This window comes from Bos indicus, chromosome 10 (assembly GCF_029378745.1).
Source record: "Bos indicus isolate NIAB-ARS_2022 breed Sahiwal x Tharparkar chromosome 10, NIAB-ARS_B.indTharparkar_mat_pri_1.0, whole genome shotgun sequence".
Taxonomy (NCBI): Eukaryota; Metazoa; Chordata; class Mammalia; order Artiodactyla; family Bovidae; genus Bos; species Bos indicus.
Genome location: NC_091769.1, coordinates 28,026,037 through 28,040,364, shown reverse-complemented (window position 1 = coordinate 28,040,364; position 14,328 = coordinate 28,026,037). Strand labels below are relative to the sequence as shown.

General features: G+C 36.5%; 1 protein-coding gene across 1 annotated transcript; it reads right to left on the bottom strand.

The window, feature by feature from the left end:
- Positions 1-5,808: 5,808 nt before the first annotated feature.
- LOC109564320 (olfactory receptor 4F3/4F16/4F29-like) lies at positions 5,809-6,750 on the bottom strand. Its single transcript, XM_019967804.2, has one exon. It carries the CDS (start codon positions 6,748-6,750, stop codon positions 5,809-5,811), a length of 942 nt encoding a protein of 313 aa, XP_019823363.2.
- Between the last annotated feature and the right edge of the window lie 7,578 nt (positions 6,751-14,328).

The following is a 14,328-nucleotide window of genomic DNA, read 5'->3' as shown; positions in this document are numbered from 1 at the left end:
TACTTTGGATACACAAGCAAATTAGTGCAAATGTCATGCAGTAATAAAGACCCACGTAGCCAAAAGTAAATAAATAATATCATTAAAGTTTCAGTGACTTAACATTTGCTCTCTCTTTGAAATCATTTGTTTCAAAGATTTTCATAGATTTGGTCTTCTAGAAGAGATTTTCATGCATTTGAAGGTTGTAGTTGAAGAAAATAGGATGAGTGTCCTACTAATAAACCCATAGAAATAAACCAGTAACTATATAAAGTGAATTTCTGGTCCAGCCCACATGATACATCAGTGAATATTCAAATAATCAAAGACATACTTTTGAGAATTCAACATCTCCCTAGTTTGTCTATGCCCATGCTTTATCAATTTGACTTCTCTGCTTCCAAAGGAACTTTCTAGTTCTTTATTTTCAGCTTAGGTCCACTTGTCTGTTACTCTGTGAAAGTAAGATACAGATGTTGTCAAGGACTGTTCTATATGTATCCTTACTGTCCTTGAAGTAAGCAACAAAATTAACTTGTCCCTTCCTTTCTACTTTCCCCTTAAGATCAATTTTCATATCCCTGGGTTCCTAAATATGTTATTTTTCTCTCAACCTTATCTACATCTATTTGACAAACCGATGACCAAAATTAGGGAGAAAGAAACAAGTAAATTCCCAACATGCATAGAACATAGCAAAAGGATTAATTTCCCTTTAATACCATTAGAGCAGTTTTTCTACAATCACAGTTGAAAACAACGATAGATTAGTAATGAGACATGCAGATAGGGCCAGGTTTGTTCTCAGGAAGAGAATTTACCAGTCTGTCCTTCTCCAAATTCTGTGTGCACCATTTGGTTTTAGTCCTAAGAAATACCATAGAGAACCACTTTCTAGAGGATTTATTCCTTTTTTTTTTGGTTTGCTTTGAATTTTTTTTTTCTAATTTTATTTTATTTTTAAACTTTACATAATTGTATTAGTTTTGCCAAATATCAAAATGAATCCGCCACAGGTATACATGTGTTCCCCATCCTGAACCCTCCTCCCTCCTCCCTCCCCATACCATCCCTCTGGGTCGTCCCAGTGCACCAGCCCCAAGCATCCAGCATCGTGCATCGAACCTGGACTGGCAACTCATATCTTACATGATATTTTACATGTTTCAATGCCATTCTCCCAAATCTTCCCACCCTCTCCCTCTCCCACAGAGTCCATAAGACTGTTCTATACATCAGTGTCTCTTTTGCTGTCTCGTACACCGGGTTATTGTTACCATCTTTCTAAATTCCATATATATGCGTTAGTATACTGTATTTATGTTTTTCCTTCTGGCTTACTTCACTCTGTAAAATAGGCTCCAGTTTCATCCACCTCATTAGAACTGATTCAAATGTATTCTTTTTAATGGCTGAGTAATACTCCATTGTGTATATGTACCACAGCTTTCTTATCCATTCATCTGCTGATGGACATCTAGGTTGCTTCCATGTCCTGGCTATTATAAACAGTGCTGCGATGAACATTGGGGTACACGTGTCTCTTTCCCTTCTGGTTTCCTTAGTGTGTATGCCCAGCAGTGGGATTGCTGGATCATAAATATACAAGCAACTCCTACAGCTCAACTCCAGATTTATTCCTTTTTTAACTTCCCTGTAAATACAGAAATTGAACAACATAAGTGGTCTTAACTTCTAACTTCTGTGGGTTATTAATTTCCATTTTACTCCTATCAGAAAGATTAATGAGATAAAAAGTAACTAAACTCTGTTCTAATTTATCACTTGAACCCCCAAGTGCCTTGCCTCTGCTAAAGACACTGTGTTGTGCTGACCCTGACTTTCTATTATGGCTTTGATTTTACTCTGGAAGCCCAAGACGTGTCCATGACCAGATAAAAGTCAAAGTCAGTTATTTGCCTTTGTCCACAATCTATAGCCCCTTATTTATTCTCTAATACGATTTGTTCCTTCTTTCCTACATTATAGACTATTTAACCACAACCAAAAAATTATTTGATATCTGTAAATGAAGATTCTGTCACTAAGACTATTTTTCTGAAACTGAATTTAATAGATCAAGTTCAATTTTTTCTTCTTGTTATCTGGACTGGATATTTTTAGAGCATCATCTCTGGGAATTTTATCTGTCAATTCTTACTCACTCACTGGTGGTTTAAAAGGAGGTAGAAATGAGTGGAGTGTGAAGACATTTAATCAAAATCTATGGAGTGTGAAGACATTTAATCAAAATCATCTGGATTTCACCATAAATTTCAATCAATCTAAGCATCCACAATGCTGAATAAGCAAGAGAAAATACTCCAACCTCCTTCACATTAAAAAATGGCATCAGAAAGAATAATAGGTTCATATTGGGTGGTCAAAGGACTTGGGGCCTAAAGGATGGGGAAGAGTCAGCAAGGGAGATGGTGATGCATTGACAGTATTTCTTAACAGAAGAAACAGCAGACAAGTCCTAGATTCAGGCGAGAGCTGTGTCTCTTCTACTCTTCAAAACCTGCTCAAAGTTCTCCAGTTCCACAGTCCTACCAGGATTGATTCCCAGCAATGTATTGATTATTCCATGTCTTTCTGGCACCTTTAGGATCTTCATTCAAAAGAACTTAGTAAGAAAGTGTGCATAAAAATAAAATCAGTGAAAGATTTACCTAAAAAAGGAATGATTCCTTTGAAAATGCTCTTTTCAAAAGGGAATCTTCCAGTACATATGAAACAATGTTCAGCATAAATGTTGATATGAATTAGTGATGATATTTATTAAAATACAGGAAACAATTTTCATAATTCACTTTGAAATGTATTAAAAATGTATTGATAAATGGCTAGATGCATGGCAAAACATCTGTTTACCTGTTTTATTGAGATGCAATTGACATATAACATTGTATATATTTTTAATGTATATACATATCACATTTGTTTAAGGTATACACCATGGCAAATAGATGGGGAAACAATGGAAACAGTGTCAGACTTTATTTTCTTGGGCTCCAGAATCACTGCAGATGGTGACTGCAGCCATGAAATTCAAAGACATTTGCTCCTTGGAAGAAAAGCTATGACCAACCTAGACAGCATATTAAAAAGCAGAGACATTACTTTGCCATCAAAGATTCATCTAGTCAAAGCTATGGTTTTTCCAGTAGTCATGTATGGATGTGAGAGTTGAACTGTAAAGAAAGCTGAGCGCCAAAGAATTGATTTTGAACTGTGGTGTTGGAGAAGACTCTTGAGAGTCCCTTGGGCTGAAAGGAGATCCAACCAGTCCATCCTAAAGGAAATCAGTCCTGAATATTCATTGGGAGGACTGATGTTGAAGTTGACCTCCAATCCTTTGGCCATGTGATGCGAAGAACTGACTCACTGGAAAAGCCCCTGATGCTGGGAAAGATTGCAGGCAGGAGGAGAAGGGGATAACAAGGGATGAGATGGTTGGATTGTATCACAGACTCAATGGACATGAGTCTGAGCAAGCTTCAGGAGTTGGTGATGGACAGGAAAGCCTGGCATGCTGCATGGGGTCGCAAAGAGTTGGACACAACTGAGCGACTGAACTGAACTGAACTGATACAACATCATTTGACATATGTATATATTGCAAAATGGTTATCACATAAATTTAATTAAATCCATCACTTTCCCCATAAGCAATAGTTCCCAACTAAAATAATATTTTGTCCCTTAAACTACTGTCTGGCTTTGTTTTTTTCTTTCCTAAAAAGAGTTCTATTTTTGAAATAAATTTAGTTATTTTGGTCATTAAATGGGTGATTGAAACTGTATTAGAAGTATTATAGCCAAAAAAAAATTAGCAGCGCAAGGTAATAAGATATATATTTGTTTTTATTTGTCAGTGGGAAAAAAGAATAAATTTGTCCTATGATAAAATGTATACTTATTCCAAAATCAGAAAGAGGACAGATTTGTCTGAAAAGACAAAACAGAATGGAGATTGAAAGTTGTAAAAAGTTCAAGAAATCAATTCTTTTTGCCTTGATTTTTAAAATATATATATTAATATGAATAAATTCATATGTCAGTTCAGTTCAGTTGCTTAGTTGTGTTCGATTCTTTGAGATCCCATGGACTGCAGCACCCCAGGCCTCCCCTGTCCATCACCAATTCCCGGAGTTTTTTCAAACTCATGTCCATTGAGTTAGTGATGCCATCCAACCATCTCATCCTCTGTCGTCCCCTCCTCCTCCTGCCTTCAATCTTTCCCAGCATCAGGGTCTTGTCAAATGAGTCAGCTCTTCACATCAGGTGGCCAAAGGATTGGAATTCAGCTTCAGTGTCAGTCCTTCCAAAGAATATTCAGGATTGAAATCCTTTAGGATGGACTGGTTGGATCTCCTTTCAGCCCAAGGGATTCTCAAGCATCTTCTCCAACACCACAGTTCAAAAGCATCAATTCTTCGGCGCTCAGCTTTCTTTATAGTCCAGCTCTCACATCCATACATGACTACTGGAAAAACCATAGCTTTGACTAGATGGACCTTTGTTGGCAAAGTAATGTCTCTGCTTTTTAATATGCTGTCAGGTTGCTCATAATTTTTCTTCCAAGGAGCAAGTGTCTTTTAATTTCATGGCTGCAGTCACCATCTGCAGTCATTTTGGAGTCCAAAAAAAAAAAAAAAAAGTCTGTCACTGTTTCCCCATCTATTTGCTATGAAGTGATTGGACCAGATGCCATGATCTTAGTTTTCTGAATGTTGAGATTTAAGCCAACTATGAATAAATACAAATATGTGAATATAAATACATATAAATGATATAGTAAATATTGTGGCAAAGTTTATATAGCTCAGATTTGATGGGTTTATATTTTAAAATTTAGTAATGCTTTGCCACCACATACTATATTGAAGGAAGACAAAAATTTGGTTTTCCCTGTTAGGATGACATAACAAATTAATTTTTGTGTATTTGTGTTGTTCTTGACTAAAAGCAGTAAATGTTGTCCTTTATGTAGGTGTAATATTCCTAGTTAGCATAGATGCTTTAGCTCATATGAATAACTTTTTGTGGCTTATGCTGACTCTATATGTTCCATTACTTAAAAATATAGTTAATTGCCTATGAAAGAGCTAAAGTTCCTTCTTTTATTTATTTTAAATCTGGTTTCACACTTATTAAGAGGTAACCTACAGCCATTCTTGTTTTCAGATACCTACACTACCTGCACTACTGATGTGGATTGACTTTTATCCACCAAACATCTTGAAATCTTAAGCCTCAATATCTGTGGATGTGATCATACTTGGAAATAGGTATTTTAGATGTAGTGAAGTTCAAGTTCAGTCATCTTAAACTAGGGGGACTGGGAAAAACTTCTCCCTGTTCTGAAGGCCTTAAAGAAACCTTCCCTGGTAGGTATTTCTAAGAATTACTTCATATTCTTATTCCTTAGGAATTTAGACTCAAGATTATTATAATCTTTGGCTTACAAATACCTTATCTGTAGCTATCAAAAGTGATTTTTTCTCCCTCCTAATCAAAATAAGTTGATGACAGAGGATGAGATATGGCTGGATGACATCACTGACTTGATGGGCACGAGACTGAGTGAACTCCAGGAGTTGGTGATGGACAGGGAGGCCTGGCATGCTGTGCTTCATGGGGTGCAAAGAGTCGGACATGACTGAGTGACTGAACTGAACTGAACTGAACTGAATCAAAAGACAAAGTGAATTCAATATAAGTATATAATCAAGTCAAGGTAGGACAAACAATAGCTTTTCTCTGAGTTTGACCATCAACAGTGATCATCAGTAATCACTAAGGGCTCTTATAATACATTCATCACTCAAGAGATCTCTTGTTATTTACTAGCTGTTGGCATACTCTCCTCATTGCCATCTTCATTTCTTGATTTCTGAATGTGTAAATAACAGGATTCAGGAAAGGAGTAAGAACTGCATCAAAGAATGCCAGAAACTTATCCAGATGTGTGGAGGGAAATGGCCATACATAGAAAAATATCAAAGGACCAAAGAACAAGACTACTACAGTGATGTGAGCTGAAAGTGTGGACAGAGCCTTGGATGAACCACCTGAAGAGTGTTTCTGAACAGTGAGAATGATGACAATATAGGAAATGATCAGAATGAAGAAGGAGCCAACAGAGATGAATCCACTGTTGGCTGTGACCATGAATTCTAGCTGGTATGTGTCTATGCAGGCAAGTTTGATGAACCGAGGAAGGTCACAGTAAAAGCTGTCCAACACATTAGGGCCACAGAAGGGTAAGTTTACAACAAAAGCCAGTTGAACCATGGAGTGCATAAGGCCAATCATCCAGGCAGACACTAAAAAGAAAACACACATTCTTGGGCTCATGATAGTCAGATAGTGGAGAGGCTTACATATGGCAATGTATCTGTCAAAAGCCATGGCAATGAGCAGCACCATCTCCACACCACCGATGACATGGATGAAGAAGATTTGAGCAATGCAGCCACTAAAGGAGATGACTTTATGTTTTCTGAAAAGATCATAAATCATCTTGGGGGAACTGACAGAAGAAACTCCCATGTCAATGAAGGAGAGGTTGGCCAATAGAAAGTACATGGGGGAGTGTAAGTGAGGGTCAGAAGTCACAGTGAGGATAATGAGGGAATTTCCCATTATGCTTGCCATGAAAAATATGGAGGAGAACACAAAGAGAAGAAGCTGTATTTCCCAGGAGTTGGTGATTCCCAGGAATACAAACTCTAACACCACAGAGTGATTTGCTCCATACATTTGCTTTGTACACTTTGCTACCTGAAGGAAGTTAAGAGATGAAAATTTAAAATATAATAATTATTTTAATAAATTAGAAGAGAGGTTAAAGTTATGAATGGCTATTTCTACTTTAGCATTAAAATGACCTTCCAGCCTTTGCAATGTGATCACACACAAAAATTGGTGGCTCTCATGTGCTGTTGTTTTTCTATCATCAAGTTTTCTCTGCATTTAACATCCTCTACTTCCATTCAGGGTGGATGGCATTATATTATACATGAGGTACAAAATGGTTAGCAAGAGTAACAGGAATTCAAGCCCAAACCTTTTGAGTTTAAAACCAATATGATCTAGTCACATATAACTGGAGTTCTGGCTCCAGTCACATAGAACTGATCAGTATTGTGATCCCTCCCAAGCCTATGAACTTTCCTCTGGCCACACCTGTGGGAATATATTCATCTTCAGTATTAAATGTTTACCACATCTACAATGTTTTGCTTTATTATTACTAGCATTTATTTTATTATAGTTTTATTATAGTGGGTTGATTGCTATTCTAAATCACCAAGTAGACTCTAAGATTTTTGAAGGCAGAGATTTGACTCATTCCTATTTGGACTCCCTGAAGCAAATAAAAAGCAATCCACACAGAGAAGTGTAGATCCATGAACTGTCTGTTACCAGTTTGTATATTAGGTACAGAGTTTGTGAGTGAGTACTTAAAAACTTTTCTAGCAGTTTGATGTACAGTGATCCCAAGTTGCTGATTTTGTTTTTCACAAAAGTAATAGCCCATGAAAGACTAGAAATTAAAGGAAAAATCTTATCCTAAAACACAGATACTTTGAGAAACACTGCTTTAGGTTACTTAGCGCATGATCTGAAAATCTCAAAACTATGAAATGCATAATGCAGTGGAAATGATTGTATACAAATCTGCATATAAGGACTAATCATATTATCCTGTAATTATTTACTCTGATTTAAGGCCTCCCAGGTGGTTCTAAAGAACCCGCCTGCCAATGCAGGAGACGTAAAGAGATGTGGGTTTGATCCCTGGGTCAGAAGATCCCCTAGAGGAAGGCATGGCAACCCACTCCAGTGTTCTTGCCTGGCGAATCCCTTGGAGAGAGGAGCCTGGCAGGCTGCAGTCCATGGAGTCACAAAGAGTCAGACATGACTGAAGTGACTTAGCACGCAGGCATGCATGTCTTAGCAAGAGGAATGTGAGTCTTGGATTTAAATTACAAGATTTATACTAATGTCCAACCACTGACAACTTGATGTTAGACAAGTTGCTTAAACTCTTTGAGCCTCAGTTTATCTATGAAATTGTAAATGGTAAAATAACTGATACATCTTAATCATATGGCTATATTAAGTATTCAGTAAACATCATGTTTCCTTCTCTATATTTCACTTGCCCATCAGTCTAATTCTCTATTTCAGTTGCCCTTAAAGCTCTCAACATGTGAGAAATAATAAATAAATAAGGAAATAAAATACTGTTGACCAGCAGGGAGTATCAGACTTTCATATCAGAAAATATATTTCAGTAAAGAACTGTGATGAATACAATATCACATTTTCTCAGTGGTAGATTTAAACTATCTTGTATACACTTAATTGATTTGCTCTCAAAGTGCAAGAAAGTGAAAGTGTTAGTTGCTCAGTGGTGTCTGACTCTTTGTGACCCCATGAACTATAGCCATTCAGGATCCTCTATCTATGGGATTTCCCAGACAAGAATACTGGAGCGGGTTGCTATTTCCTTCTTCAGGAGATCTTCCTGACCCAGGGATCAAAATCCAGGTCTCTTGCATTGCAGGCAGATTTTTTACCATCCACAAGTATAATTTGTCATTTGTTCAATTTCTCCTTACCAACGAGGCTGCAAGCTCCGTAGAGTTAAGGATCACATCTGTCTTCTTCAATCCAATGTAGCAAAAATTTAGATCACAAATAAATATGTGCTGAAAGAGTGAATAAAATGTATTTGTTTGCATTAGAGACTGACCATGTGAAGGAAAAAGGAAAGGTCAAGAGTGTGTGGAATTCAAAAAACTGAAAAATTTTAAAGAAAACCAAAAGTAGGAATAGGACTAAAAGGAATCTTCAGTATAGTCAGAAGTACTGAAATCAATGAGGTCAGCTTTGGGACCTACAGATAAAATCAATATCCATAATTTAGAAATTTTGAAGTCATTATAAATTAATAAATACATATCCAAATATGTTAAATAACCTGACCCAAACCATAAATTTACTTAGAGTTTATATTAAAACCCCAATCAACTGACTCCAAGATCTTGTCTGTGTCCAATTCCCTATTTTCTTTTCATTGCTCATGACTATCTGAATAAAAACATGTGATAGGGTAATGGTAGAAACTGTTGGGGAAAATAAGCCCCTCTCATGGCTGATGACTGCCATTTACTAACATACTGGTAGCTGCTACCTTGGTGATCATGATTATTCATCCGTGACAATGAACTGTTATCTAATTTATGTACCTCAGTGTCTTGGAAAATGTGGCAGTTTGCGGAAACATTTGTTTGTACTGTATTTGTTCAAGCAAATGCTTTATTTGGAACAGAAGTCTTTTTGGATGGACTGACAATATAAAATTCCAGTTTAATCAGTTCTACTCAATCTTTCTTTCTTCATAGGTTTGTAAAACCCCTGAACGGGGTCCAAGATGAGCTGACTACTTAAAAGACTCCATAAAGTTGCCTGTATCCCAGTTCTACCTCCTTTATGAAATCACTCTTGATTCCTCCAGTTCAGTTCAGTTCAGTCGCTCAGTCGTGTCCGACTCTTTGTGACCCCATGAATCGCAGCAGCCAGGCCTCCCTGTCCATCACCAACCCCCGGAGTTCACCCAGACTCACGTCCATCAAGTCAGTGATGCCATCCAGCCATCTCATCCTCTGCCGTCCCCTTCTCCTCCTGCCCCAACCCCTCCCAGAATCAGAGTCTTTTCCAATGAGTCAACTCTTCGCATGAGGTGGCCAAAGTACTGGAGTTTCAGCTTCAACATCAGTCCTTCCAAAGAAATCCCAGGGCTGATCTCCTTCAGAATGGACTGGTTGGATCTCCTTGCAGTCCAAGGGACTCTCAACCTGAGTAGTTTTCTGATTCCAGTCTTTCATTTAACCTCTCTGAATGGAGTATAAGACAATCTTACCTTTCAAATTTCTTTATAAGCTTGGAAGAGTGCTAGAGAACGTAACAGGTCGTCAGTAAAAAGCTTGAGTGCCCGATTCAAGTCAAAGTACATTGAGGTCAATCACCAACCTCAGCGTCGATGCAGGGAATCTAGATTCCTTCTAGGACTTATTAAAAATAGGCTGTGTGTATGACTACATCATTGAAATCTGTCTCTACTTAAGCTTTTACAAAATCTTACAGCAGTTATTCCTATTACTGTTAAAAGCTTCATAGGATAATGAAATGAATATAGGCTTCAGTATCTGAAAAACCACATTTCACATTCTGTCACTTAATTACCTGTTGAATATGGTAACATCGGAGAAGGCAATGGCAACCCACTCCAGTGTTCTTGCCTGGAGAATCCCAGCGACCGGGAAGCCTGGTGGGCTGCCGTCTATGGGGTCGCACAGAGTTGGACACGACTGAAGCGACTTAGCAGCAGGAGCATGGTAACATACCTTTTACCTCTGGGCCCTTTTCACATCTGTAAAATGGAGAAAATGAATATTTTACTGAACTGAGAGTAAGAGATAATATTTGTCACCCAATCCAGTTAATTCTTCCTCTTTAATGTTCCTGCTGCTGCTGCTGCTAAGTCGCTTCAGTCGTGTCCAACTCTGTGCGAGCCTATAGACGGCAGCCCACCAGGCTCCCCCGCCCCTGGGATTCTCCAGGCAAGAACACTGGAGTGGGTTGCCATTGCCTTCTCCAATGCATGAAAGTGAAAAGTGAAAGCTAAGTCGCTCAGTCGTGTCTGACTCTTAGCGACCCCATGGACTGCAGCCCACCAGGCTCCTCTGCCCATGGGACTTTCCAGGCAAGAGTACTGGAGTGGGGTGCGGGAAGTCAAATACAAGTAACTTACTATGTATTAATACAATGTAATAAATTATTTAGGAAGGAAACAGAATGAACTAGATTTTTTGTCATGAAAAAAATCTCAAAAATATATGTTGACTGAGAAACATCAAATTATAAAAGAATGTATATAAAGTAACAATATTTATAAATGTCAAAAACACTTGGTGATTTAAATAATATTAAATATAAATATTTAAATAAGTAGCAAAAAATATTTAGGTTTGCACAAAGACTATCCAAACACTTCAGAATTGTTATTCAATTTGGGGAAGGAAAGATAGGAATCTGATAGGTGAATGGTGTCAATTTTATTTGTAATGGATTTATTACCAAAAAGTCTGATAAACATGACAAATGTTCATTATTAAATATTGACGTTAAATATACAGTACTGTTCATACAGTTTTGAGTACCTTTTAAATGGATAAACTATGTCACAGTTATTTTCTAACTGAAAGCATCTGCCATATATCTGCTCCTTTCCCTTCTCAATGCCCCTACTTTCATCAGTTCATACTACACCTACTGAGAGAGTTTATTAGGACCCTTCCCTTCAAGTGTTTTTGCTATTTCAACAAAAATCCAACAATTCTCAAAACATAACTAGTCATAGTTTAATAGTTTAAGATGTCTCTTTTTGTTTGTTTCCAGATGACTTTCAAAGTTCCACTAGAGCATTCAAACCTTTTGGAATCTTGTTTTTATAATCTCATTTTCTATTTCTTTTTCTTACTTCCTTTCTTGCACCTCACGATCTGACATCACCTGTTTATTATCTGACAATGCTACAGACTACATGCCTTTAAATATACTGGTTCTTCTTCCCCAGTGCCCCTTTCACCATTCCACCATCTCCACCCACTACTCTTCTCTCTGGAAGAGAAGGATAATTCATACCTCAGCATAAACACATGCTATAATGTTTAGACTTCCTTTCCTACCATCTCTTCACAGTCTGAGCAGATTTATACCTTCCTTGTCCATGTTCCTATTCACTTTATTCATGCCCGAAAGCATCATTTACCATGTTACATTATAGGTAGTTATATACATAAGTGGATTGAGGGGAGGAGTTGCGTTTATCCTTTTTTGTAACCTCAAGTTCTAACAGATGCTTAGAATAAAAAAGGAAGAAGACACTAGAAACATTGCCCCATCAAATATAAGCTAAAAGTTTCAGTAATATAGAAATTAATACCTAAATATAAGGAAGGAAACATGGGAAAATCAGATTGCAACTAATATAGTAACAGATATAGTAAATTATGTATTTGTGATATAACAATTCAACAAATAGGGGAATCAACAGGGTGACTGAAAAACAGAAAAGGGGAACCAACAGGTGATTGAAAAACAGGAAAGTATGGATGATTATGTAAGAAAATGAATAAAAAGACTTGAGAGGAGCTCTGAAGAAGCAAAAAAAACCTCAAACCCCGCCCCCCCGCCCTGAAAACCTATCCCAGAAAATAGAGATTATACAAGTGAAGAAGAATTAAGGAAAAAGAAATAAACTACGTCAAAAATGAAGAGAAACTAAGAAAAGTATGTGTAAAATGATAAAGAACAGAAAGAAGGTTCACTTTAAGTAAGAGGTTGTTTATGGATTCTTATTTTCATTACATTCTGGGTACACTCTTCAGAAACTCTATAATCATAAACAACTTTGAGTATGTTCTAAAGCACTGTGTCTTGAAAGATTTTTTCCATAAGCTTTTATCAGTTATACACTCCTAGATGTGAATTTATTTGCTTTTTTGCTCTCCAACATCCTTCAGCTACCTGAGAATGAAGAATTTGAAAGAATGAGCTCAAAGGGGAGGAGCTACAATATGAAACTTAATAGAATAATACTGATTGCTCTTAGTTACACTGAAGTGAGTACTGGAAAAAGAAAGTTAGAGATGTCAAAAATAAATTTTCCCTAGATATACTAACAAGAAAAGAAATATAAAACCAAATATTAGAAAATAAAGAAACCCACAGTCTGATGTGTGAAATTCACATATCAAAGTTTTAAATCTGCCTGAGGCATAGTCAGGATTCTATTTATGCCCCAAGAGGTAGTCATAGATAGGATTCTAGATGGAGATACCAGGGTATGATGTTTATTTACCTGAAAGTCATTGAATGTCTATAATCAAACTTCTGGTTGATTAGGTTCTGAAACTACCATTGTTGTGCTCAGAAAAGAGGTTTTAAAATTGTTTTTCTCAGACACATTAATTATAATTATCTAATTAAATATACATGTTATCAAATAAAAGGTCCAGATGTTTTCCTTTTGTGATTAATCCTTTTTCTTCACCCATATAGAATTGATTATCTTCCAGAAACAGATTCCTAAACATTTTATCTTCTATAGATAAAGGAAATATTGGTATTTAGGATTCCAAATAATAGAATTATCAAAATGAAAGGGACCTACATACATCTCATAGTTTTGAAACTCTAAACCATCCTCAATCTCAAAATATTGAGAGGCTAGAACCTGCCTCAGCTAAACTGGACTGCATTTTGTCCTTTAAATTGTCATAAAATCCTTCTTCACATGTAAGTAAAAGTTTGCTTCCCCTATTTTAAGACCTCCCCTTTTTTACTTTTTATAACTGTATGCAATATAAATAATTTTCAGTGTCTGTTTTATTAACTTTTTATGTACATAAACTCAACAACCTAAGTCACCCTTTAGCTTTCTGTTTTCAAGATTCAAAAACTAAACCCCTTTTATATTCCTTTTAGGAGGAAATATATCTTTCACTTCTGGAAAAAAATATCACATTTGTCAACTTTATCTAAACTCTTCTGCATTCTAGTTATTGTTTATAGGTAAAATTAATTAAAAAACACTGTAAAATTGTACAGCCTATAAGAATTCAGGAGAATCAATTGATCTGGTAGTTTTCATTTTTGGGGGTAAGTTTTGCACATCATATTTTAAGTTAGAATTTACACTGGAAACAATTTACTCGGATTTGGGTTTTCAGGTGTGTCTTCTTTTCAAGCATCTATAAGATTTCCTTCTTGAAAATTTTACAAGTATCTAGTAAATTTCCTTCCATTACCACTGAGAATCAGTTTATACTTTATCTCTTTTCAGAAGCTAATGAGATTATAAGAACCCATGTTTTCTCAGATTTATGTGTCATCAGTTTTTCTTACCTGTTTATCAAATTGCAGATGAGGATCTTTCATATAATCATCACTGGCAACAGAATGCTGACTCCCAAAATTATAAAGCCAGTTGACTTTTCCTAATATCTTTCACATTACTCTAACACTGTGTGAATCTGGTTAAACTAAAGGTCTATTTACCTTTTCCAAATGCCAATAAACTTTTCACAGTTATTCTCCACTACTAGTCGGTTTGTTACTCCAGATGTTACCTTGCTTTAGGATAACACTCATTCAGTCATCTCCATAGCAGTTTCAACAATAGAATCATGTCTGACACTAGAGTCACTCTGCTTATCATTAAATTTATCCATATTCTTCTATTTCACCTGTATAAGAGAAAAA